We start from the raw sequence: 25,294 nt of genomic DNA, 5'->3' as shown, positions 1-25,294 counted from the left end.
TGCAGTCAGAATTGTCCAACTCATCCTCATGTGAGTTTTCTGTGGATATTTTTAGAGCTTGTGCTCAAAACAGAAGAGCCAGACACTGGACTGGGCGACCCAGATTCTAGGCTCAGTCCTGCCCCTCACCCATGAGTGTGGTGACCTCAGGCAGTTTGCTCCTCTGAGAAATGGGAGGACAGGACTAGACCATCAGTAAGGTCCCTTTCAGCTCAAATTCAGTTTATTTCTCTAAATCTTTATTAAGTTCATACTTGTGCAAGGTAGCACTACTTGTGCTAAGCCCTGGGCATCCAAAGACCGAAATAAAACCGCCCCTGCCTTCAAAAGGGCTCGCCCACTGCCAGGGGCTTCTCATTGACAAGTGATGGGGGCTATGTGGAATATTTGGTAAATCACTACGTTATCCTACTGAAATTATTGTATTTCTTTATTTCTTACGTGCAAACATGGGGTAAAATTTTCATACCCAATTGAGGTGGGTGGGAGAATTAGTTGATTGAAAACCCTGGGGTCTGAGGACTGAAAAAGGTGGGGAACCACTGTTCTTGGTACAGAAGGAATGTGGGCAGACCTAAGGTTTGGGGACTGGAGGAAGGGAGGAAGAGGAAGGAGGGAGGGGGAGAGAAAGAGAGGAGGGAGTGAAGGGACAGAGAAAGGGGTAAGGGCTACATTAGGAAGACGGTTTTGGCTTCTTGGTGGAACATGGATTGGGAAGGAATGAGGCTGGAAGCAGGGAGTCTCATTGAGCCTCACAATTATCCAGGGGGAGGGTGATAAGGACCCGACCTGGGGGAGCGCTCCTCTGTGAATGGTCAGAAGGGGGCTGACGATGGCAGATAGGGTGAGGGAGGGGAAAGCACAGAGGAATCTGAGGGTAAAGCCAGGGTGTCCTGGATGAATGTCAGAGACAACAGAAACAAGGAACTGTAGAAGAGCCGCAGGTTGGGGGAAGCCAACGGTGGGAGAGGCGGGCCTAGTCCCACTTCAGTATAAGTGATCCCGCCGGGTGTGCACGCCTCTCTCCAGGGTTTTGGCAGGAAAGGAAGGTGGGATGCCAGCTTGGGAGCAGGCAGGATCAAGGCCAGGGTAACTTAAGCAGGCTTTGATCCACTGGGTATGGAGCCAATAGTAGACAAGGAGGGCTGAGGCTGAGACTCAGGGACAAGCTCCTGTAGAGGAGAGGAAGGGGCGGTGACGGTCCAGGAGGAGGATAGGGTCTTGGCCAGAAGGGCCGTCCCTAAAGGCATTCCCCAGAGTGAAGTGAAGGAGGAGAGGACGAGGATGTGCACGGGGCAGGGTTTGAGGTGCACTTCTTGTGTGTGTCGGGCGGGGGGGGGGGAGGCTGGACAGGGAGCCTTGGTTTTCAAAGTAAAGCCGCTGGCTGAGAGAAGGGGGAACGGGCTGGAGGAGAGGGGAGCAGCTTTGGAACAGCCTCTCTGGGAGTGTGATGAGAAGCCAGGTGGGGAGAATGAAAGCATTGCTGTGCAGCAACAAAGACCGTTCAGTGGCCCAGGGAGCCAGGCAGGGCACTCATTATTCTCCCTGTCTTACAAGTGGAAAAACTGAGGCATAGAAAGGTTAAATGACTTGCCCAAGGCCACATAGCTCGTGAGTGTCAAGGCCGGGATCTGAACTCCCATCTTTTAAATTCTGAGCCAAGCATCTCTCCTATCATATTATGCTGCTGGCCACTCCCCTTCATCACTCCCCGAGCCCCAGAGACAAGAGAGCAGGAGCCCACCCAGAGGAAACCAGGCCTCCTAATCCCTCATCGTGAACAAAGGGAATCTTTTCACTGTGGGTCTGAGGGGGGGGGAAAGCCCGACACTTTCCTACACCCACCTGTCTACGTTTGTCCTGCAGAAAGGAAAATAAAACCGTTTCGATCTTCCTGCTAGAAATTCCACTCTGATCTTTAATACTGGGTGCTAAACACTGTCAGGTTTCAGTGGCAACAATGACAGTGCTCTGCCCGCTTAGGGATTATGTGGCAAAAATCCAGGGATCTCATTTCATGCCCATCTCCTGGAGAAGAGCCCATTCCTCGTTCACCCAGCTGCTCCCGCCCTCACAGCATCGCCTCCTCCGCCAGCAGGCAGTGGAGCCACGTTATGCTTTCCTACTGCCGGCCTTCAAATTAGCTTGGAATAACCAGGACGGGTTTGGAAAGGCCTCCTTGCCCTCGATGTGAGAGCTCCCCCTTCTCGGGGCGTGCTCCTTCCTGCTCCTGCTCCTGCTCCTGCCAGTCTGCCTGCTGCCCAAACCTGGAGCAGCGGTCATCACCCCTTCATCTTTGTCACGCTTCAGCTATGCGGTGCTTTTGGACATCTCCTCGAGCCGGACCACGGCGAGGATCTGCCAGAGCCTTCTTCTGACGCTACATCCTAGCGAGGAGGGGCCCACGGGTCTCCAGAGGGATGTCAGTCTCGCACAAGCTCTGGCAGGTCCAGCCAAGCTGGGAAGCCTTCTAGGACGGTCCGGCCACATGTGAAGCCTGCATTCCAAGCACTGGCCAAGCTGGCAACCACTCCTCTCTGGAGGCTCGGTTCTTTGGCCCCACAGCCCATGAAAAAAAATACCAAATGGTCCTTGGTCCCGCAAGGTCGCCCCTCCCCGCTCTTGCCTCTGCAGAGAAGGTGGAAGAATGGTGAGAAAGGGCAGCATTTTTAAGACCATCTTTAAGCCTTAGTTTGGCTGTCGGTGCTCTAAATGAGAGATCTTTGTCCAGTAAGTGAGTCAACCCAGCACTGAATGAGCCAAATTATTGGCATCCTGACATGACTGCTCTTAACAAAACTGGAAGAGACTGGACCTTTGAAGCTCAGTGGTGTTGAAGATCAGAGAGATCACAGGGTTAGGCACCTCTTCCTTCACTTGTACTGATATCTTTCACTTGAACATCACTTTCGTTTCTGAATCTATCTTTTCCCAACCCAGCAAACTATCCCTTGTAACAAAGATTTGAAAAGAAAGCAGCCCAACTACATCTGACAGTGCATGCAGTATTCCACACCCATAAACCCCCACCTCTGTAAAGTAGGGGGGAGGGTGGTGCATTTCCTCCACTCTCGGGGCCAAGCTTAGCGACTGTAATTGCACAGTGGCCACTTTCTCTTTTTTCTTTCTGTTCTTTCCATTTACACGGTTGTGGCCACTATGTAAAGTATTTATCTGGTTCTGTTGGCTTTATTCCATATCAGTTCATATCAGTCCTGGAACCATCGAGGGCTCTGAGAGATGAGCTTTCACCTCACCCTGTCCTGGACCAGGCTGGCATGTCATTTCCCCACCATTTCCAAACTGTGCCATCATTCATACTACACTCCCTTGCCAACGCACACAGTTGTATCCCTCCCATTCCAATGGAAGTCTCCTGAGGGCAGGTACCGTCTTTCTTTTTGCTTGCATCATATGCCCAGTGCCTGACAGGGTACTGAGGTGGGAGTGGCAGTAGAACCAGGGTCAGTGCCCAGTCGGATTGCCCATTATTTAGCCCAGTGATCAAGCCCAACACCAAATGAGAAGAATAAAAATGAGAAGATATGATCAGCAATAAAAGCAGCTCTGACTTGACCTACATGAACAAGCTACCAATGACCCCCGCCAACATGGCCCATTACCATTCCATGTGGAGGCTCAAGGGATATAAAGCAATCCCTACAAGAGGGCGGTCAGGAGAGACTAGAAAGTGTCTCAGCGATCAGACACGTGATGTCTTTGCAAAGTGAAGTGGTCAAAAGAGCTCTTGTTTAGAAGAAAAATGTCCCATGGGGGATGGTGGAACATCTTGAGTAGTGAATCCTCATAAAATAATGATGATGATGGCACCTAAAATTTATATAGCACTTTACTATTACCTCCATTTTATATATGAAGAAACTGAGGCAGGCAGAGGTGAAGTGACCTGCCCAGGATCACCCCGCCAGTCTTCCTGACTGCAGGCTCAGCTCTCTCTCTCTCTCTCTCTCTCTCTCTCTCTCTCTCTCTCTCTCTCTCTCTCTCTCTCATTACCTCACCGCCTCCAAATAACAAGAGGCAAGGGAAGGACAAACAAGCTGTGTGAGGACCACGAAAGCAGATCTTCCAAAGAACACTCAAGTTTGAAATTGATGGGAGGACAAGGAAGAGATGAAAAATGGGAAATATTTATGAAGATTTCCACAAGAAGCTATTTTCTTCTGACTCTGCCTCCCCTTCCTGGCTCTGCTCCTGACTTTTTCCAGGTTTCAACACCACGGCTCTTTTTTCCCTTCCCTCCCCACCATACCTTCCCCCTTTGGAGCACTGTCTTTCCCCATTAGAATGGGCTCCTTGGGGTCAGGGATGGGCTTTCTTTTTTTTTTTCCCTTTTTTTTTTTTTTTTGGTGAGGCAATTGGGGTTAAGTGACTTGCCCAGGGTTACACAGCTGGTAAGTGTTAAGTGTCTGAGGCCGAATTTGAACTCAGGTCCTCCTGACTCCAGGGCCGGTGCTCTATCCACTGCGCCACCTAGCTGCCCCATGGGCTTTCTTTTGATGATCTCTGAATCTCCAGCCCCATGACCCACTGTCAGGGCTCAATCTACGCTTGTGTTCTTGACTTGCCTTCTCCATCAATAACAGAGAACGTGCCACATTTAGACTCAGACATCTCAGTCCCAGATGTGTTACATCATCCCATATCTGTCACATCCTCCCAGATGTGAGAGGAGGGCTGGGCTGAATGCACACAATTTCCAGGGTAGTGAGAGATCAATCCCTCCCTGAAAGAGGGGACAATAGTGAATGATGGGGAACAATCATGGATGGTATTAGTGCTCAGGAAGGTGATCAAGGAAGAAGCCCTGAGCTATAACCCCACCAGCTCATATGCCTCCTTTCCTGTCACTAGTAAACTTTTTTTTTTTTTGGTGAGGCAATTGGGGTTAAGTGACTTGTCCAGGGTCACATGCTACACAGCTAGTAAGTGTGAAGTGTCTGAGGCTGGATTTGAACCCAGGTCCTCCTGAATCCAGGGCCAGTGCTCTATCCACTGCACCACCTAGCTGCCCCACTAGTAAACCTTTAAGAAGGGAATGGGGGAGAGAAACAAGAATTCATTAGTTTACAAATATTATCTCATTGAATGTGAGCCTAACCTACACAGGTACTGAGGACTGATGATGAAAACACATGGAAGAGACAGGTGGGTTTTGCAGCTCAGATTCTACAATAGGTCACATCTTGGCAGGTGTGTAACTGGATGAAAGTTACATGGGACACAGACAGGTACACCAAGATTCCACTGGGCTTATTGTTGATTGACTTTTAAAAATAGCACCTGATCTGGCTGAGCTGACCCATCGCTCCCTCTTGCTTGGGCAGATTCTGGCAGAGGATTCGATCTGAGCAACCGCATAAAAAAGGAGCAAAAGTCATTTTCCTGCACCCAAGTCTCTGTGCTGGATGTCTATGAGCTATGAGCAGCCATCAGTAGAAGAAAGCAAACAACCAGCGGGTCAGGGAGACCCAGAAATGCTCTCCACAGCAAGAAAGGCCTTTCCTACACCTGCCCTGTTCTGAAACACACACGGCGCCCCGTGATGGGGGCTCAGTGGGTGTGGGAGCACAGAGTTGAAGAAGGAACACAGTTTGGTGGCATTCTCCTCTTCGGAGACTGAATGAGCTTATAGAAGAAAGATCATCTTCCAAGTCACAAATGGCAGTGATTTTGCTCTACTTTGCAAATAACATATTATGGGATAGGGACACTAAATTTGGGGCCAAGAGAGCTAGCCTCTTTATCTGGCCTTGCTCCTGGCTTCCTGACCTGCCTCCTTGGACAGGCCACTCAAGATCTCTGGGCCTACACTGATGTACAAAACGAGGGAGCCAATCCCTTTCGCCTCCAAATCCCAGAAGGGTTCCCGAGTCTGCGAGGGAAAAGGAGCAGCAGAGACATCTTTAGCCAGAGAATCATTCTATGAACGCCAGTGTTTCACCCATGCAAGGTAACTGGACACCATCACAAATGGGGCTCTGGGCCTATCAGAGCCCCCTGACTCTCCCTCCTAGCATGTGGTGGGCCACAGTTCACATGGAAACTCCCCAGGAGCAGAACATGCCCTGATTCTCACGTGGCCCATGGAGCTGGAAGATTTATGGACCAGAACCAGAGGGACACTGTGGGTCATCTCATGACTAAACATATTCCAACCTTGGTGTTTACTTCATGAGGAAGGCTCAGGTCGAGAGACTGCCATCCCACCATCATCCGAATCCTTGGGGGGGGGAGGGAGGAGGGGGTTCAGGGGGAGGGCCGGGCCACAGGCGGAAGTCCCCAGCATTGCGGCGCACCCCAGTTGGTGTCAGCGCCCTCCCTGAGCCCTCCTGCCCACAGCTGCCAAGTTGATGTTCTCAAAGCAAAATCTGCAGTGGATCCCTATGACTGCAAGGACAACATAGTTTTAAGTTCTTCCCATCTGGCTCCAGGCTGAGTGCATGTTACCTTCCCCCACACTTCCTTCATTGCAGCTGAACTGGACCAGTGCTGTCCCGGGCCAGGGCATTCATTTCCTTCCTCTGTGACTTTGTCCAGGCTGCGTCCCACGCCTGGATGATGTTCCAGCCTCACCTCCGCTTCTCGGTAACGATAGCTTCCCTCGAAGCGCTTGGCTCAGGTACTGCCGGTGCCCTGCCCTGCCCTTCCCCCAACACTTGGGATTTATTCAGCATTATCTTCTCCCATCGAATGGGGAAGCTGCTCTCCATGGCCCCCCCCGTGCCAGAATCCAAGTTACTGGCGAGCTGCCTATTCATGTTGGGAGAGGGAGTTTCCATACTGGGACTTCCTTATAATAATGAAATTACCATTTCAGACCCAAAAGGGGAGGGGGAGGGGAGAGGGTAATCTTGAGAATCCTTCCTGCTCCCTTAATTAGGGGAGACAGCAAATAAATACAAAAGCATGTATAAAATAATTCAGTGTATCTTAGGGTGGGTAGGGGTGAGGAGGCATTAGCTGATCAGGAAAGACTTAAAGGACAAGGAGGCACTGAGCAGAGCCCACCTTGCAAAGGCGAGGAGGAGGGAAATGTGTCTGGCAGGATCATGGAGTCCCACAGGCCCAGGGACGCCAGGGAACAGGGCCAGAAAGGTAGATGGGAACCAAGCTGTGAAGGGCTTTTAATGCACTTGGTGCCAGAGGTGATAGGGAGCCACAGACTATGATGTGTGGAGCTGGGCAGTGCTTTAGGAGTGGCCCCTTGTGTGAGCAGGCGTTGGAGAGGCTGAGCCGGGAGGCAGGGAGGTCTGTTGGGAGGCTGGGATGATTGAGGCAGGGGGTGAGGAGGGCCCCAACCTAGCCTTCCAGACTGTTCCCACAGGACTCCCCCGTATGTGCCATTCATTCCTCAGCCACACTAGCCAACCTGCCCTGCTGCGCCTCCCTGAGACGTTACAGCTTGGGGGGCTGACTTCCTGCCAGCGGCAGCTCAGGAAGCTTCACAGGGCACTTTCCTCCCCAGGGGCTCAGATCCCTTCTTTATCCAGGAGGAAGCTCTTATCAGAGGCCCCAGCCTGGCAGCCAGGGAGGCTTGCCACCAGAAGCCGGAGGCCAGCCGGCCCATTGTTTGTGGCTGTGCCCGCAATCTCTGTGGGGGAAACCAAGAACCTTCCAGCAGTCACCTAATCACCCCAAGGTCAGAGCTCCCTCCCACTGGCCAACCTGAACAAGGAGGCCCAGTATGCTACCCCTGACAATGGGTTTTTTAGCTTCAGCCCGGGCAGGAAGGTAAGAGTTCTCAGCTTTTCTCTGACCCCTCCACTGAGGGCAGGGCCCTTTCTCAAGAATCTGTGTGTCTCCTTCAGGGCCCAGGACGGGGGTCTTTACTGAAAGTCACAGTGAGTTTCCAGTTCCTGTGGGGCCTGCCGAACATACGGGCAACTGGCTCTCTGCCGTCCCCCCCACCCCCAGGGCAGAGGAAACAGCTGCAGCCTTCTCAGGAGACGCAGAGAGCATCGGGCACTCACCTCCGAGCCTGGAAATCCCCGGGCCAAGTTTCACCTTGGCAGGGGAGGCCTGGGGTACCTGTGAGGGCAGAGCTCATGGGCTGGGAGCCACCCAACAAGCCCCAGAGGAGATTCGGGGTTCCTCTTTCCCCTTCACTATTGCAGTCCAGCCCCCGCCCCCGTGCCCTTGGCACAGAAGTGAGGGGGCAGGTGGGCTCAGGGATGCTGAGGATGTGGTTCCTGGTGAAACAGGAAGGTTTCTGGTCTTTGCGGACCAGCGTCTTCTAACTTGAAGCCACGGGCCACTCCTTACCCTGTTCGTTCAGCCCGATGCCTCTCCTTAGTCTGTTCAGCCTGGCTCACTCCTTACCCCGTTCACTCAGCCCAGCGCTCTGCCCACAGACTCACCACCTCTCTGGGCTCTACTCGTGCCTGTAGCTGAGGTGAGGCTCTCGCTCCAACATCCCCATGGGACCGGAGGTTGGTTCTCTGGGCTTTGTCTGAGGGGAAGCCCACTCTCCGGTGAGCAGGCCCGTCTCGGCTCTGCTGGGCAGATTTCCCTTGGGCCAAAGAATAGGTATTTGTCTGTCTGCGTGTCTCTGGCTCTCTTCCTCTCCTATCTCCAGTTCAGAAAGAAACCCTGCAAAGGGCTTCTCCCTGCACACGGACGTCCCTCCCTGTGCTGAGAAGCAAACCCATCCAAAGCCTGGTGCTCTTCTCCCCCGTCCCCGCCATCCTGGCCTGCTCAGACCCATTGGCTGCAGGTGCTGCTGCTGCACCCGGGCCTGCCAGGGAGGTGAGTCACATTCAGTTTGGCCAGAATCCTGCCTTGAAAGAAAAGATGGTAAAACACACGCAAACAGACCTGAGCTATGGGACTCTGAGCGCCCCTATCCAGAGTCGCCAGCGTCACCAGCAGCCTGGCTGCTGTGGGGGCACCCGGAGCCATAACAGGATCCTGCTATTCCTTGGAGAGAGCTCAGGAAAGGGCTGACTCCATTCTCTCCACCCGCTCCATCCATCCTCCATCCATCCTCCAGAATGTTACTCCCAGGTCCATCCAAGCACTCCTCTGCTCTAAGCCCTCCCACAGCTCCCCATTGTCCACCGATGCAGACACAGAACCTCCAGAGCACTAGGGGAACCTCTGACATTGGGTGAATATGGATGGAATAGGGGGCTGTCCATCTGTTACCCTGCCTTCCCCTCCATGACCACCCATCTCCTCTCTCCATCACAGCCTTCTCTGGTGACCCTTCCTAAGGCTTCCCTGCACAGGGACAATGCGATGCACCGCTGTGGAGGGTGTGTCAGGAAAGCCTCCGGACCCTCTTTACGTCACTTCCTCAAGAAGACCCTTCACACAGGCACAGTTTATGTCAGTCGGTGCCAGCCTTCTCTTGTCTAGAACCAGGCGCTTCTCGACTGTCTCCCTGCCATGCCGCCTCACCTGTGCCGCCTCACCTGTGCCGCCTCACCTGTGCCGCCTCACCTGTGCCGCCTCACCTGTGCCGCCTCACCTGTGCCGCCTCACCTGTGCCGCCTCACCTGTGCCGCCTCACCTGTGCCGCCTCACCTGTGCCGCCTCACCTGTGCCGTCTTCCCCATTAGAAGGGAAGCTCCTTGAGGCCAGGGACAGCCTTGCTCGCCTGTGTGATTTCCCCAGTGTCTGGCACTTCGTAGGCATCTAATAAAGGCCCTTGCTATGCCCCTTCCTTGCCGGGTTTCTCCCCAAGCTTTGTGTGAATTGCATTTTCCTTCCCTGATTTCTTACTTTTATTTATTTATTTATTTTTTAGTGAGGCAACTGGGGTTAAGTGACTTGCCCAGGGTCACACAGCTAGTAAGTGTCAATTGTCTGAGGCCGGATTTGAACTCAGGTCCTCCTGAATCCAGGGCCGGTGCTCTATCCACTGCACCATCTAGCTGCCCCCAATTTCTTACTTTTATGAGAGGGGGGCTGGTGACTCTGCGTAGCTTTGCCTCACCCAACATCAATTCATACGCAAGTCAAGACGGTGCCCTCCTGATGTCATCGGTCCTCTTTGAGAACAAGGGACGAATAACAATCGCTTTTAGGAGAAAAGATTGTTCATGGCCTTCTTCCATAAGCTTTTCCAAATGAGTTTATGCTCCAAACTAGTGCTGCCCTAGGTTGTCATCTCTGACCTCTTGGTGATGAAATCAAGACCGATTCACAATGCTTAAACCTCCCTAGAAAATGATGCTCCTCTGCGATTTGACGTTTCCCATTTGCCTTGCTTAAACAGGTCAGGTAAGAATCTCGTTGATGACACGTCATTTAAATGTTCTTTCTCCCGATTTGGAGCTTTTTATTTTTGCTCTAACAGGCTGACGGTCTGACCTCACACAGGTAGCTGATCTCAAGAGCATCCCCTTCTCTGTTAAAACATCACTTAGAATCCAAGGGTTTCCACTTTCTATGAAGCCGTTGGCTTCTTGCTGGGCCCATCAGCATCTCTTGGCTCTCCACACCAGGAGAAAGCATGTGTGAGACAGGGTATCAGTCTCCTATGACGCATGAGCTCCCCTTTCTCATGTCTGAACCAAGCTTTTGTCCCCCTTCCCCTATGCCTCCCTTTGCAATGAAGTCACTAATGATGGTGGTTGTGCACTGACTACAGTTGGGGAATTGAATCAAGCTCTGTCAGACTCTGTCTCTGCATTTTCTCCAACAGCAGCAGCGGGGTAAGCTGTCATTACTTCTTCATTTTTGTAAATTCCTATCAGCACCACGCAAGACGACCCAGGGATAGCTGGACAGCCAGTGCTCCTCGAAGGACAAATGAAATGTCCTCCTAGCTGTAGTTTCGTTTGCTGAAGGAACATCAAGGCTGACAGGATCCGGTCCTTCAGTGGTGGACCCTGGGCAAGGGCATCCCAGCTAGAGTTTACACAGTAAATACAGGGTTTCCCCAAAGTCAACTTCAGTACTCTAGAACTTCATGAAGCCTTAGGGGGCAGGCACTCCCTGGGGTCCTCAGCATGTTCTGCCTGGTCCCTTTCCTGCCAAACTGCCAGGGTCACCACAGAAGCCAAAGGGACCCTGGGACTGAGGACCGCTTTGTAACTTAATCTGGTTCATGAATTCCTGTTGGCAAAGAATCCATCACCTGGCGGCTGCTTCCTCCTCCTTCCTGTTCCCTCCCCAAGCAGAGGCTAGGCCCTTCCTCAGACTGGCCACACAGACCATGGCTGGCACCACCCCAGGCCTCCCTGGCAGGGCTCCCCCCAAGAGCCTAGATTCACTTCTATGGGGCAAAGAGAGCAGGGTGGGAGAGGTCAATGGGATGGATTGCCATCTAAATCCTAGCGATGCTAGAGGGGGGAAAGTGTCTATTGGGTAGCTCTAGGGGAACCAGAGAAAGAGGGCGATGACTGTTTTGTAGGTCATGGGCAGCAGACAGACTCCATCCCCACTGAAATGTAAATGGAGTAAGACCCTCCCCTCTTTTGCTTCATTAGTCAAACTAAGAGAGCCATTCATGGAGAGGAAGGACAATCGGCTCTGTCCTCATGAATGGGGCGCCACTGGGCAAAGGGGCAGGAAGGAAAGGGAGCATAAGTGGTCAGCCGTGGCCTGGCTAGAACCCCCATCGAGATGGGAATGCACACCCAGAGGGAAGAAGAAAAGAAGGCTACATTCTTTTAGTCATTCAACAAACATGTCTGCGATTTGCATTAGGTCTTGGGAGGCAAGGGGGGCAGGGGAGTTTCCAGACAGCGCTAAGCCACATGCCCCACCCTCCAGGAGCACACATTCCATGGGGGGAGGGGGGAGGTGATGAGAGCCTTTGGCCCCAAATGAGCCCGATGGAAGGCAGAGGGTGGTGGGCACCTTAAGACAAACACAGATAACGTGCCAGGAGCACATTTAGCCTAGGGAAGGCCCTGCTGCCCGGGTGCTCAGGGAAGCTTCGATGCTGTTGATTTATTCAGCAGATTTATTTTAGCATTTTAAAAATAGGCTTGATCGCTCTTTCGTTTTGACGTCTCCTAGCTTTTACTCTCTATCTCTCCTTCTCACCCTTCCAACCAACCCTTTTTAGGAAGGATTTTCTTTTAAAAGAAAAAGTTCACTGAACCCGAACGGTTTTAAAAACCTGCCATTCCACCAGACAGACACTCCTTAAGCACGCTCTGAGTCCGGAGCCCTGGTCTGGATGCTGAAGGGGACACAAGGTTGGGCTGAGACCCTCCGCCAGCCCTCATGGTGCAGAGGGTGAAGAGCTGGGTGTGTGTAAGAATGTAACAGGGACAGGGACTGGAAGTCAGTGCCATAGGGAACTCACAGGGGAGGGAACTCCCTCTGCCAATGCAGGACGAGCCTCCTCTGCAGCTACAGACACAAGGAGCTTCCTGCATCTCTATGGTCCTGGGACTTATTCAGGGCCACACAGCCAGGCTGTATCATATCACTGGTAGGATTTGAATCCGGGCCTTCCCACCTCCAAAGCTAGTTCTCTATCCCCATGACACCACACTGCTATTATATAAATGTAATCCAAATAGAACAAGTGATTCATTTCTCTCTCTCTTAATATTGTTAATTCTCCTTGCCCAGAAGATCTTATGGGGACACACTCACAAATAACTGAGATGCAGGAAAAGAGGGAGCCATGAGTGGGGGGCGGGGGAGGTCCAGGCAAAGTGTCCAGAGGCACGTAGGAGAAGGCTCTGGGTGGTGCTCTGGCATCTGGAAGGGGCTTCATCCATCCTGGGATGCCAAGCTCGAGGGCTCAGGGCACCTAGCCAGTCCGCCCCCTTATTTTACAGAGGAGGAAACAGGCCCAGAGAGGGGGTGGCTCACACCCAAGCTCATATTACTAGCAAATGGTAGAACCTTCTGGCTAATAAATCTGCTTAAGTCAACAGCAAGATAGACGCGGTGAGGGACCGAAACAATGGTGGCTCTAGTGAAGAGTGCTTGGTACACAGCAGGTGCTTAACACAGGCTTGTTCCCTTCCCCACCTCCCTTTGGCCAAGACAAGGGGAACGACATGTTCAACATCACACAGATATGGAGTAAACTTGAAAACAGTATGGAAAGTCAGCCACCGATTATTGGGAGTATGATGTCATAACTACTGTTAGCAGAACAAGGATTAGAACTCAGGTTATTCCAAACCCAGGATCTTCCTGCCACAGGGGCAGTTGCTGAGATATTTCTGAGAAAATCAGTGTGTATTGGTCTTTTCTGTTTGTACATCCTCTAAATGTTCCCCAGTATCCCTTCCTTTCCCTCTCCCAGAGAGCCATCCCTTGTGAGAATGAACTTGATATAGGGTTTTTTGGGGGGGTTGGGTTTTTTTTTTTGCATTTGACGCCCCAGCAGGTGACAATTGCTTTGGAAATAGCACAGAGGAAATAGGGAATATGGGTTCGCAGGCCTGGCTTATCCTTGCTTTAATGGAAAAAAGAGAAATCCTTGATCCCTTTCTGAAATTCCTTTACTCAAGTGCCTTCCACACTGCTCTGGGAAAATATCCAGTCTTCCAGACAGAAGAAGGGACACCTCGCTCTTGGGCGGAGCAGAGGAGGCAGAAATCAAGCGCAGAACTGTACAAATAACTCCCTGTGAAAAAATCATAGGTTTTGCCAACGCCCAAAGGCCCCAAATCTGGGGGATTGATTTCGATGAATTGCATTGACTCCCTTGAAGTTGACTTGATTGAAACCACACCTACCTGAGATGCTGGATCTCAGGGGCGGAGACTCTGACCTCAACACGGGACCACCCTCAAGTCCAGTGAACCAATGGATTTGGGTGATGCTGGCCAATTAGCTTGAAGCAGTGTGGAAGGACTGCCTCTCCACAGGACACAGAAGGAGTCTCTTGAACAGACTCGTGAAGGAGGACTTGAGGAAGAACCAAGACAGGCTAGAACTCTAGGCTAGATAGGCCTTTTCTTAACTTTCTGACCCAGGTGTTCTCTTTTTACTCTACTTTAATAAACGCTTAATGCCCAAAACTGGTGCTAAAGCTTCTAATTTATAAATAGCAAATGTATTAGAAACCCTAGCTAATTTTCCCTACACTTGGGACAGAAATAAGGTGACCGCACATTAAATTTTAAACGTCACATCCCGCTTTTTTCTCACCCCAGAAACTTCATCATTTCAACTATATATTTGTTTTCCTCTTGCAAAAGTCCCATTAGAAAAAGTCCCCTCTCCCTAAGCAGACATCGCCACCTACGAAGACAGGTCCTTGATCTGAAGGGGGGTGGAGAAGACAAGGAAAGCAGCCCATGCTTGGTTTTAGGGCACCGGAAGGGGATCTGGTCCATGCAACGGCCAGCATCCCAGACCCTTTCCGGCACAGTCCAACAAGGACTCCCATCAGCCACCTAGAACCCAAGAGGCGATGCCTCACTTCTTTGAATTCTTAACGTCCATCAAAGCTTACTTAGCTCATGCACCAGAGCCGATAGAGACCGGTCCTGCTTTCCCCAAGTCATCTCTCTCCCCTAAAATGAATACACGTGTGTAAATAGACATCTGTTTATGCATGTTTGGATATGGATAGAGCTAGAGATAGAACTAGAGAGATATGGATAGAATGAGAGATAGAACTAGAGAGATATGGATAGAGCGAGAGATAGAACTAGAGAGAGATATGGATAGAGCGAGAGATAGAACTAGAGAGATATGGATAGAGCTAGAGATGGAACTAGAGAGATATGGATAGAGCGAGAGATAGAACTAGAGAGATATGGATAGAGCTAGAGATGGAACTAGAGAGATATGGATAGAGCGAGAGATAGAACTAGAGAGAGATATGGATAGAGCTAGAGATGGAACTAGAGAGATATGGATAGAGCGAGAGATAGAACTAGAGAGATATGGATAGAATGAGAGAACTAGAGAGATATGGATAGAGCGAGAGATAGAACTAGAGAGATATGGATAGAATGAGAGATAGAACTAGAGAGAGATATGGATAGAGCGAGAGATAGAACTAGAGAGATATGGATAGAGCGAGAGATAGAACTAGAGAGATATGGATAGAGCTAGAGATGGAACTAGAGAGATATGGATAGAGCGAGAGATAGAACTAGAGAGATATGGATAGAATGAGAGATAGAACTAGAGAGAGATATGGATAGAGCGAGAGATAGAACTAGAGAGATATGGATAGAGCTAGAGATGGAACTAGAGAGATATGGATAGAATGAGAGAACTAGAGAGATATGGATAGAGCTAGAGATGGAACTAGAGAGATATGGATAGAGCGAGAGATAGAACTAGAGAGATATGGATAGAATGAGAGAACTAGAGAGATATGGATAGAGCGAGAGATAGAACTAGAGAGATATGGATAGAATGAGAGATAGAACTAGAGAGAGATATGGATAGAGCGAGAGATAGAACTAGAGAGATATGGATAGAGCGAGAGATAGAACTAGAGAGATATGGATAGAGCTAGAGATGGAACTAGAGAGATATGGATAGAATGAGAGATAGAACTAGAGAGATATGGATAGAGCGAGAGATAGAACTAGAGAGATATGGATAGAGCGAGAGATAGAACTAGAGAGATATGGATAGAGCTAGAGATGGAACTAGAGAGATATGGATAGAGCGAGAGATAGAACTAGAGAGATATGGATAGAGCTAGAGATGGAACTAGAGAGATATGGATAGAATGAGAGAACTAGAGAGATATGGATAGAGCTAGAGATGGAACTAGAGAGATATGGATAGAATGAGAGATAGAACTAGAGAGATATGGATAGAGCGAGAGATAGAACTAGAGAGATATGGATAGAGCGAGAGATAGAACTAGAGAGATATGGATAGAGCTAGAGATGGAACTAGAGAGATATGGATAGAGCGAGAGATAGAACTAGAGAGATATGGATAGAGCGAGAGATAGAACTAGAGAGATATGGATAGAATGAGAGAACTAGAGAGATATGGATAGAGCGAGAGATAGAACTAGAGAGATATGGATAGAATGAGAGATAGAACTAGAGAGAGATATGGATAGAGCGAGAGATAGAACTAGAGAGATATGGATAGAGCTAGAGATGGAACTAGAGAGATATGGATAGAGCGAGAGATAGAACTAGAGAGATATGGATAGAATGAGAGATAGAACTAGAGAGAGATATGGATAGAGCGAGAGATAGAACTAGAGAGATATGGATAGAGCGAGAGATAGAACTAGAGAGATATGGATAGAGCTAGAGATGGAACTAGAGAGATATGGATAGAATGAGAGAACTAGAGAGATATGGATAGAGCTAGAGATGGAACTAGAGAGATATGGATAGAGCGAGAGATAGAACTAGAGAGATATGGATAGAATGAGAGAACTAGAGAGATATGGATAGAGCGAGAGATAGAACTAGAGAGATATGGATAGAATGAGAGATAGAACTAGAGAGAGATATGGATAGAGCGAGAGATAGAACTAGAGAGATATGGATAGAGCGAGAGATAGAACTAGAGAGATATGGATAGAGCTAGAGATGGAACTAGAGAGATATGGATAGAGCGAGAGATAGAACTAGAGAGATATGGATAGAGCTAGAGATGGAACTAGAGAGATATGGATAGAATGAGAGATAGAACTAGAGAGATATGGATAGAGCGAGAGATAGAACTAGAGAGATATGGATAGAGCGAGAGATAGAACTAGAGAGATATGGATAGAGCGAGAGATAGAACTAGAGAGATATGGATAGAGCGAGAGATAGAACTAGAGAGATATGGATAGAGCTAGAGATGGAACTAGAGAGATATGGATAGAATGAGAGAACTAGAGAGATATGGATAGAGCTAGAGATGGAACTAGAGAGATATGGATAGAATGAGAGATAGAACTAGAGAGATATGGATAGAGCGAGAGATAGAACTAGAGAGATATGGATAGAGCGAGAGATAGAACTAGAGAGATATGGATAGAGCTAGAGATGGAACTAGAGAGATATGGATAGAGCGAGAGATAGAACTAGAGAGATATGGATAGAGCGAGAGATAGAACTAGAGAGATATGGATAGAATGAGAGAACTAGAGAGATATGGATAGAGCGAGAGATAGAACTAGAGAGATATGGATAGAATGAGAGATAGAACTAGAGAGAGATATGGATAGAGCGAGAGATAGAACTAGAGAGATATGGATAGAGCTAGAGATGGAACTAGAGAGATATGGATAGAGCGAGAGATAGAACTAGAGAGATATGGATAGAATGAGAGATAGAACTAGAGAGAGATATGGATAGAGCGAGAGATAGAACTAGAGAGATATGGATAGAGCTAGAGATGGAACTAGAGAGATATGGATAGAATGAGAGAACTAGAGAGATATGGATAGAGCTAGAGATGGAACTAGAGAGATATGGATAGAGCGAGAGATAGAACTAGAGAGATATGGATAGAATGAGAGAACTAGAGAGATATGGATAGAGCGAGAGATAGAACTAGAGAGATATGGATAGAATGAGAGATAGAACTAGAGAGAGATATGGATAGAGCGAGAGATAGAACTAGAGAGATATGGATAGAGCGAGAGATAGAACTAGAGAGATATGGATAGAGCTAGAGATGGAACTAGAGAGATATGGATAGAATGAGAGATAGAACTAGAGAGATATGGATAGAGCGAGAGATAGAACTAGAGAGATATGGATAGAGCGAGAGATAGAACTAGAGAGATATGGATAGAATGAGAGAACTAGAGAGATATGGATAGAGCGAGAGATAGAACTAGAGAGATATGGATAGAGCGAGAGATAGAACTAGAGAGATATGGATAGAATGAGAGATAGAACTAGAGAGATATGGATAGAGCTAGAGATGGAACTAGAGAGATATGGATAGAGCGAGAGATAGAACTAGAGAGATATGGATAGAGCGAGAGATAGAACTAGAGAGATATGGATAGAATGAGAGAACTAGAGAGATATGGATAGAGCGAGAGATAGAACTAGAGAGATATGGATAGAGCGAGAGATAGAACTAGAGAGATATGGATAGAATGAGAGATAGAACTAGAGAGATATGGATAGAGCTAGAGATGGAACTAGAGAGATATGGATAGAGCGAGAGATAGAACTAGAGAGATATGGATAGAGCGAGAGATAGAACTAGAGAGATATGGATAGAATGAGAGATAGAACTAGAGAGAGATATGGATAGAATGAGAGATAGAACTAGAGAAAGAGATATGGACAGAGCGAGAGATGGATCCAGATATATATCTGTACATGTTATATCCCATCTGCACAGGTTGAGTTCGGCTCCCTGAGAGCCAGGACTGTACTTAGATTTGTCTTTGTAGCCACTGCATGTATCAAGTGCTCAGTAAAGAAGGGAATCAGATGGCTTGGAAGCTGCTTTCCTTCCTTTGGAGGCAAAAGCCTTCCTCCTTTACTGTGCCCCAGCCTTGGGGCAGAGGTGGGGTGTCTGGGTAGTCTCTCTGCCACTCGCCTAGCTGGGACTGGGTTGCTCCAAGCTCCAGCCCCCCTTGCTGGGACCACTGAGGCCACTCTCTGCTCCCTCATCTCTCATGACCCTGCTGTCTCTTGGTTCTCTCCCTCCTGTTCTGATCTGCAGCTTTCTCCTGCCCCTCAAATATGGGCATTCCCAAAGGCTCTGTCTTGAGCCTTCTTTTCTCTCCTCCTTAGAATATCTCCTCAGTTCCCATGGCTTCACTTATCACCTCCATTCAGATGACTCCCAAATCTACATGTCCAGCCCTAACCACTTTCAGGATCTCCAGTCCTGAATCTCCATCAGATACCTCCATCAAGAAGTAGTTGAGAGTGCTGGACGTGGAGTTAGGAGAAGTCCTGCCTCAAATGCTCACTAGCTACGTGACCCTAGGCAGGTCACTTAATCTTTGTCAGCCTCAGTTTTCTCATCTGTAAAATGGAGGTGGTGGACTCAAGGATGTCCATGACTCCTTCCAGTTTTACAAAACCTCTAAAGTTCTTCCTGCTTCTATCTTAAGATTCTCTATCCAGGCCCCCCTAACTTTCCTACATCTGTCCAGGGTCGTCATCCAGCTTTGAGACCTCAGTTACCTCCTCTGCTCCCTGCCCACCCCCCTCCAAACTCCACCTCGCAGATATCTCCCCTCTATTCCTGTAGATTCCCACCCCATTTTAGGCCATTACTTTTTCTCAACAAGATTACCATCAGAGGCTCCTCTGGGCTGATCTGAGGCCATAAGTGTACACCCACCCCTCTCCAAAGCCTTTCTCACAGCTGCCCAAGGACCTAGCTCTGGGCTTTCTCTGCTCATGGGTGCCCTTCCCCCCCTCCCCAGCATTGTCCAAATAAGCTATGGACTCCTGATCCTGGTGCTGTAAACCTAGCTAATGACCAAACTCCCACCTCCTTCTCTCTATCACCTTCTCTACATCCCAGCCAAACTGGTCCTGCCCCCTTCCGTCTTCTCCCACACCTGGAATTAGCTCTCCCCCCATCTAGGTTCTAGCTGCTGTCTCCTCCCTTCACCCTAGTCCTTCCTTCAAGAATTACTTTGGGTTCACCTCTTCAAAGAAGCCTTTCCTGCCTTAATCCACCCCATCCCCCTTTCCAAAGTAATCTCTCTGCCATCTAAATTCTCTAGGCATTTTGCCCGGACCTGTTGGCTTCTCTTTGGCCCTCCCTTGTCTTCCAGACCCGTACATGTGTGTGTTTTCCCTCTCCTCACAATGAGGCAGTAAATTCCTCGTGAGTGGGTCCTTGTACCATATGCCTTTGTCCCCCAATGCCCTGCACACAGCAGGTATTTAAGCTGTGCTGGCCCCTTGCACTGGGGGAGCAGACATCCTTTCTCTTCTCTAAGCTGTGGTCCCCTGGGGTACAGATAACAAATGCCAGCCTGGGCTTCTGAGGACACAAGAGAGAACTCAAGAGAGACTGAGGTGCAGGCAGGGTGGCTTGGGGTGGTGAGATAACAGAGGATCTCACAGGCTCAGATGACTGCTAATCTGGAGGCCTTTTCAAGGGAGGAATTAGCCTCAGCTCAGATCTGGGGCAGCCCATCGGAAACGCCTGTGTCCGGTTCCTCTGAGTCCCAGGGGAGAGGCCCGGTTGTATGCTCTCAGCCGAGGACACGGATCACCCAGGGAGGCATAAATGCCCTAAATGCAATGGGAGGGGAGTCCAGGAAACAAGGCCCCCAGGCAGGGTGGGCCAAGGCGGGGTAGGGCAGGCCAACAGTGACACAGGCTAGAATCTATCCCAATATGTTTCTGATTAGGGCATTTGGAAGAGTGTCAGCCCCGCCTGACCCACCCTAGAAGAAAGAGGTTCTCAGAAAAGGACGGGAAGAAGCCCAAAGCTGAATGGGCGAAGCCCCAAGCCACCTCTAGGCCTGGATTTCCCCTGCTTCCCTGGGATGAGCACACAAAGGTTTGGGGAGAAGCCTGAGGAGAACAGAAGTAGCCAAGTACCTGCCTCCCTCACACGACCCTCCCACCCCCCGCACACCCCCAGGGCCCCTCGAAGCAATGGTGTGTGGCCACACAGTGCAAAAGACAAAAGCTAAGCCAGGCTTCTGTTCCCCAGAAGCCAGTCCTCAGAAGGAAATCTCCTTTTGCCCCCCAGTGCCAACACCTCCTACTCAGGGGAAGCCTCCAGGCCTCCCTGGCCTGATCTCCCAGCCACTCTGGGCCTGGGCCCACAGATGCGCCTAGGAAATGAGCCCCTGCCAGGCCTTGGGGGCCCAATCCACCCTTCCTGGAACCATTCACCCTTGGCCCAAGGAATTTTCCCCAGTTCTCCTTGAGACTCCAAAGGAAAGGAGGGTGTACCTTTTGACACAGGGGTCAGAATTCACAGAATCTAGTAGGCAAAGGCAGGAGGAAGGAGCCTTCGAACTATGGAGCCTGAGGTCAAAACAGCTTAGTTATGTCAGATCTGGGACCGGAACATTCCTGGCCTGTGACACTCAGTGGATTTGGGGGAGGGACCCTGACAAACACCTCTGCTCAGTGCTTTAAGGCCCACCTATTCTGGAGGTCTGGGCTGCACATCTCAGGACTGAAGAAAACAAACAGCCTCAGACAGCTCCTGGTCCCTTCCCTGCCCCCCTCCCCTCCCCCAATCCAGGAGCTGCACCTTATACCGGCCCAGCCTCTGGTTCTGAGGACAATTCGTTCTGGGAAAATTGCCAAGGAAGGGGGTGGGGGAAGTGATGGAGGAGAAAATGCTCCTGGCTTAGAGTTGGGGGTTCTGAGCTTGCATCTTGACAGGTCCTAGAGCTGCAAGGTCAGCCCCCTTCTTTTACAGATGAGGAAACTGAGACCTGAGATGTGACTTGGAAGGTCAGAGATGGGATTTAAACTGGGGTTCTCTGACTCCTCCTTCCTCTACTACTTCATATCTGGGTGAGTCTAGACAAAGTACTGAACTGTCCTGACTTCCCCATCCCATCCGTAGAATCTAGCGGCTCCAGGCTTAAGGTGCTGATTCTATGAGCCCTGTGACCTCAGGGAAACTCCTTCCCCCCTCGGAAGCTTGGGTACAAAATGGGGGCTTGTTGGATGGGGAGATGTCCAAGGTCCCTTCCAGCCTTGGGTCCCACCTTCGGGCCCAGAGCCCTGTCCTTCAGGGCTTGGAGCAGGCCGGCCTGCCGGCCCTTAAGCCTCAGATCTCACACACAGCAAGCCCGCCCTGGCTGTCAGCTCCTATCATTCATCATCCCCTTACCGCTGGCCGCCGGAGCCGGTCCCCCGCCCCCGCCCCCCACCCCCAGCAGCCGCGCCCTGTAGCTCACCTGGGAAGGCGTGTGGGTTGGGGGAGCCTCTCTTAAGGCACTTGGAGCAGAGGATGTGCACGGTGTAGCAGAGGCCGGGCCACTCCTGAAGCAGAGCGTCCAACTCCTCGAGCAGCGGGGTGATGGCCTGCCACGCCGTCCAGATGTTGGGCAGGGAGGCGTGGCTGGCGATGGACAGGGTGTCGGGCTGCAGGGCGCTGCGGCCGGGCCTGTAGCTCACCACCACGGGCACCTTGCCGCGGTAGGCAAAGATCTGGCGCTTGCCGTCGGAGCGCTGGCCCACGTGCCGGTTGATCTGCACGCTGTAGCGGGAAAACAGGCCTGGGGGGAAGAGCACGGGGAAGCTGTAGCGGATGTGCAGCTGCTCGGCCACGAAGGACTGCCCCGCCAGGGCCGCCGCCGCGCCACCGCCCGAGCTGTCAATCCAAGCCTCGGCGGGAGGGACATCGTTCTGCACGTAGCAAGGGAACTTGTACCAGGAGGCCGAGGCCCCGTTCAGGGCCTTGCCCTTGGCCTTGTTGAGACAGTAGCAGAGCCCCATCTTCTCCAGCAGCTCCAGGAGCAGCTGCAGGTCCTGGGGGGCCTGGACGTGAGGCCGTAGCAACAGCCGGATGACGTGCGCAGGCAGCAGGCCGTGCAGGAGGAAGCCCTCCACGTAGTGGTGGAGCTGGGCAGCCCGCAGAGGGTCCTGGCCCGCCGTCTCCGCGTCCCCATCGAGGGCGCCGCCTCCTTCTCCTCCTCCACTGCCCTGGGCACCCGCCTCGCCCTGGGCGCCCAGCAGCAGCTTCCGCAACAGCAGGCTGGCATCCCTCTGGAAGAAGACGTTGAGGATGTCGATGAGGCGAGGCAGGTTGTGGAAGACGTGCTCCTTGAGTGCCGGGCTGTCCTCGAAGTAGAGCAGCTTGCCACTCTCGTGCAGGTAGGAGAGGGCGCTCTGCAGCCGGTCCTCGGTCAGGCCGGCCTGCAGGCCCAGGCGCGCCGAGTCCCACCAGCTGAGCCACAGGCGTTGGGCCTGCGGCCGCTGGAAGTGTAGCTCCTCCAGGACGTGCCAGGAGCGGGGCAGCACGCGGTGCAGGTTGGGGAAGATCTCGCGGTGCTCGGCCACCGACAGCAGCTTGGCCCGAAGCCGCTGCAGCTGCGCTGGGGCCCTGCAGTTCACCGGCAGCACCGGGGAGAGGATCTGCGGCCGGTGCTTCAGCAGGTACTGCAGGTGGGCCTTGCGCCTCCGCAGGTTCTTGTCGGACACGCCGTAGTAGGCCGCGTGGGGGCTGGCGCAGCGCAGCTCAAAGTCCCGAGCCAGGGCCTCGTCCACGGCGCCGGCCAGGCGGCCCAGGCCGGCCGTGTCCTGCTTCTCCTGCAGGGCGATTTGTCTGTGAATGTCCAGGCACTTCTCCTCCAGCTCGCGCTCTCCGCACAGGTCCGCGTGGGTGCCCACGATGCAGACCACGGCATGCGGCACCCGGGCTCCCACGCGGTGCAGGAAGGTGCCCACTGCCGAGGGGAAGCTGGAGGATTCATAGGTGGCCAGGTTGACCACCAAGACGTAAAGGGCCCCCGGCGAGAGGAAGAAAGGCTGGATGGCTTCATAGCTCTGGTCCCCAGCTAAGTCGTAGACGATGAAGCGCAAACCCCGGGCTGCGTCTGCAGTCCAGCTGGTCACTTCGATGCCCTTGCTGTTGCTCGAAGTTGGGCCCAGGCAGGCGTCGGGGCCCTGGTGACCCTTCTCTCGGCCCTTCCCTGCCCGCACCCCCTCCTCCCGGTCTGCCTCCGTGAGGCACCTGCGCAGCGAGGTCTTGCCCGCGGCCTTGCGGCCTAGGAGCAGCAGTTTGAGGCGAGGCTGCACGGCAGGCTGGGAGTGGGCCAGCTCCTTCTGGTAGGCCGCGATGTAGGGGATGCCCTTCATACAGACCTCGTAGGGGGGTTGGATCAGCGGGTTGTCCTTGACCTTCCACAGGCCCACGCGGGAGAGCTGCCCGAAGTTGTCCGGCAGCACAGCGATCTGGTTCCCCTGCAGCACCAGCTCCTCCAGGCCCGTCAGCTCCACGATGGAGTCGGGCAGGTAGCGGATGCGGTTATTGTCCAGCCACAGCGTGAGCAGCTTGCGCAGGCCCGAGACCAGGGCCGGCACTGCGGTGAGCCGGTTGCGGCTCAGGTAGAGCTCTTCCAGGCCGCCCAGAGGCAGCAGGGCCCCCGGGAAGTCTTCGAAGCGGTTGGAGGACAGGTTCAGCATCTTCAGCTGCTGGAGCTGACTGAATTGTGCAGGCAGGGCCTGCAGCCCGTTGCTGTCCAGCATCAGGCTCTCCAGGCTGGCTAGCTGGCAGAAGCCCGGGGGCAGGGCGCCAAGCTCAGCCCCGCTAAGCCATAGGATCTTGAGAGCTCGCAGGGCCCCGATCTCCTCCGGCAGGCCCCGCAGGCGGTTGCCCGACAGGTCCAGCTCCTCCAGGGTGGCCAGCTGCAGGAGCTGAGGGGGGAAGGCGGTGAGCTGGTTGTGGTCCAGGTCCAGGGTCCGCAGGCCACGCAGGCGGCCTAGGGCGTCGGGCAGCTGGGGGAGCCTGTTGAAGCTGACGTCCAGCTCCTCGAGGTGGCCCAGGGCACCCAGCTGGGCGGGCAGGTCGGCCAGCTGGTTGTGGCTGAGGTTGAGTTTGCGCAGCTGGGGCAGGGCGCTCAGCACCTCGGCGGCCACGGCGCCCAGCCGGTTGTGGCTCACGTCCAGCTCGGTGAGGCGGGCGCCCAGCTGGCCCAGCAGCGGGGGCAGCCTGGGCAGGCGGTTGCGGCGCAGGACCAGACCCCGAAGGAGGGGCAGGCTGCCCAGGGCGGTGGCCAGGCCGGCGGGCAGCTCGTCCAGGGCATTGTTGCCCAGGTTGAGCACCTCCACGTCGGCGAGGTCCGGGGGCAGCACGAGCGGTGGGGGATGCTGGGCTGGCGTGGGGCTGGGCGTTCGGGGCCCGGAGCCCGGGCCCGGGGCCGAGGAGGAGGCGGTGGCCGCGGCTCCGCTTAGGCTCAGCTGTCGCAGGTTGCCCCGCAGCTTGCGCGCTCGCAGGGCAGCCTCCCGCCAGAGGCGGGCCGTCTTTAGGTCTCCGCTGCCGCCGCCGCCGTCCGTGCCAGCCATGGCGGGCCCGCTACATGCCGGCCCCCGGGGTCCGCCGCGGCCGTGGCCGTGGCCGTCGGGGCAGCGGCTGGCTGGGCGGCCCGGGGCGGCTGGCGGGCGGCGGCGGGGAGGCTCGGGGGGCTCGGGGGGCCGGGCGCCGCGAGCATCCTCCCCCCCTCACATGGCCCGCAACAGAGCCGCGACGCTGCCCTCGCCGGCTGTCCGCTGCCCGCCGGCCGCCGGCCACTGCCCGCCGCCCGCCGCCCGCTGCCCGCCGCCCGCAGCCCGCCTGCGGCCCCTGCTCCCGCTGAGGCTGCTGCTGTTCCCGCGGCCGGTGCTGCCGCTACCGCTGCTGCTGCCTCCGCCGCCGCTGCTCTCGTCTCCCGCTGTGGCGCTGGGGCTAGTGCGGCTGCTGCTCCGGCCTGGCCCCGGCCCGGCCCCGGCTCCGGCTCTGTCTCCCGCTCCGCCCCGGC

The 25,294-nt window shown here is 52.9% G+C and overlaps 1 protein-coding gene across 2 annotated transcripts in view; it reads right to left on the bottom strand.

Annotated features, from left to right (window-relative positions):
* The window catches only part of MFHAS1 (multifunctional ROCO family signaling regulator 1), a 53,771-nt gene extending 28,871 nt beyond the window's left edge, over positions 1–24,900 (bottom strand). For both annotated transcript variants that reach the window (XR_006353603.1, XM_043971673.1), the window contains exon 1: positions 21,734–24,900. Coding sequence is in view for 1 of the 2 variants with exons in the window: in XM_043971673.1 (XP_043827608.1) it covers positions 21,734–24,842 (3,109 nt within the window). In the remaining variant the exon portion in view is untranslated. The remainder of the gene's footprint in view (positions 1–21,733) is intronic.
* Positions 24,901–25,294: the final 394 nt, after the last annotated feature.

This window comes from Dromiciops gliroides, chromosome 6 (assembly GCF_019393635.1).
Source record: "Dromiciops gliroides isolate mDroGli1 chromosome 6, mDroGli1.pri, whole genome shotgun sequence".
Lineage (NCBI taxonomy): Eukaryota > Metazoa > Chordata > Mammalia > Microbiotheria > Microbiotheriidae > Dromiciops > Dromiciops gliroides.
The sequence above is the reverse complement of the archived record's forward strand: the minus strand, read 5'-3'. Positions and strand labels throughout refer to the sequence as shown.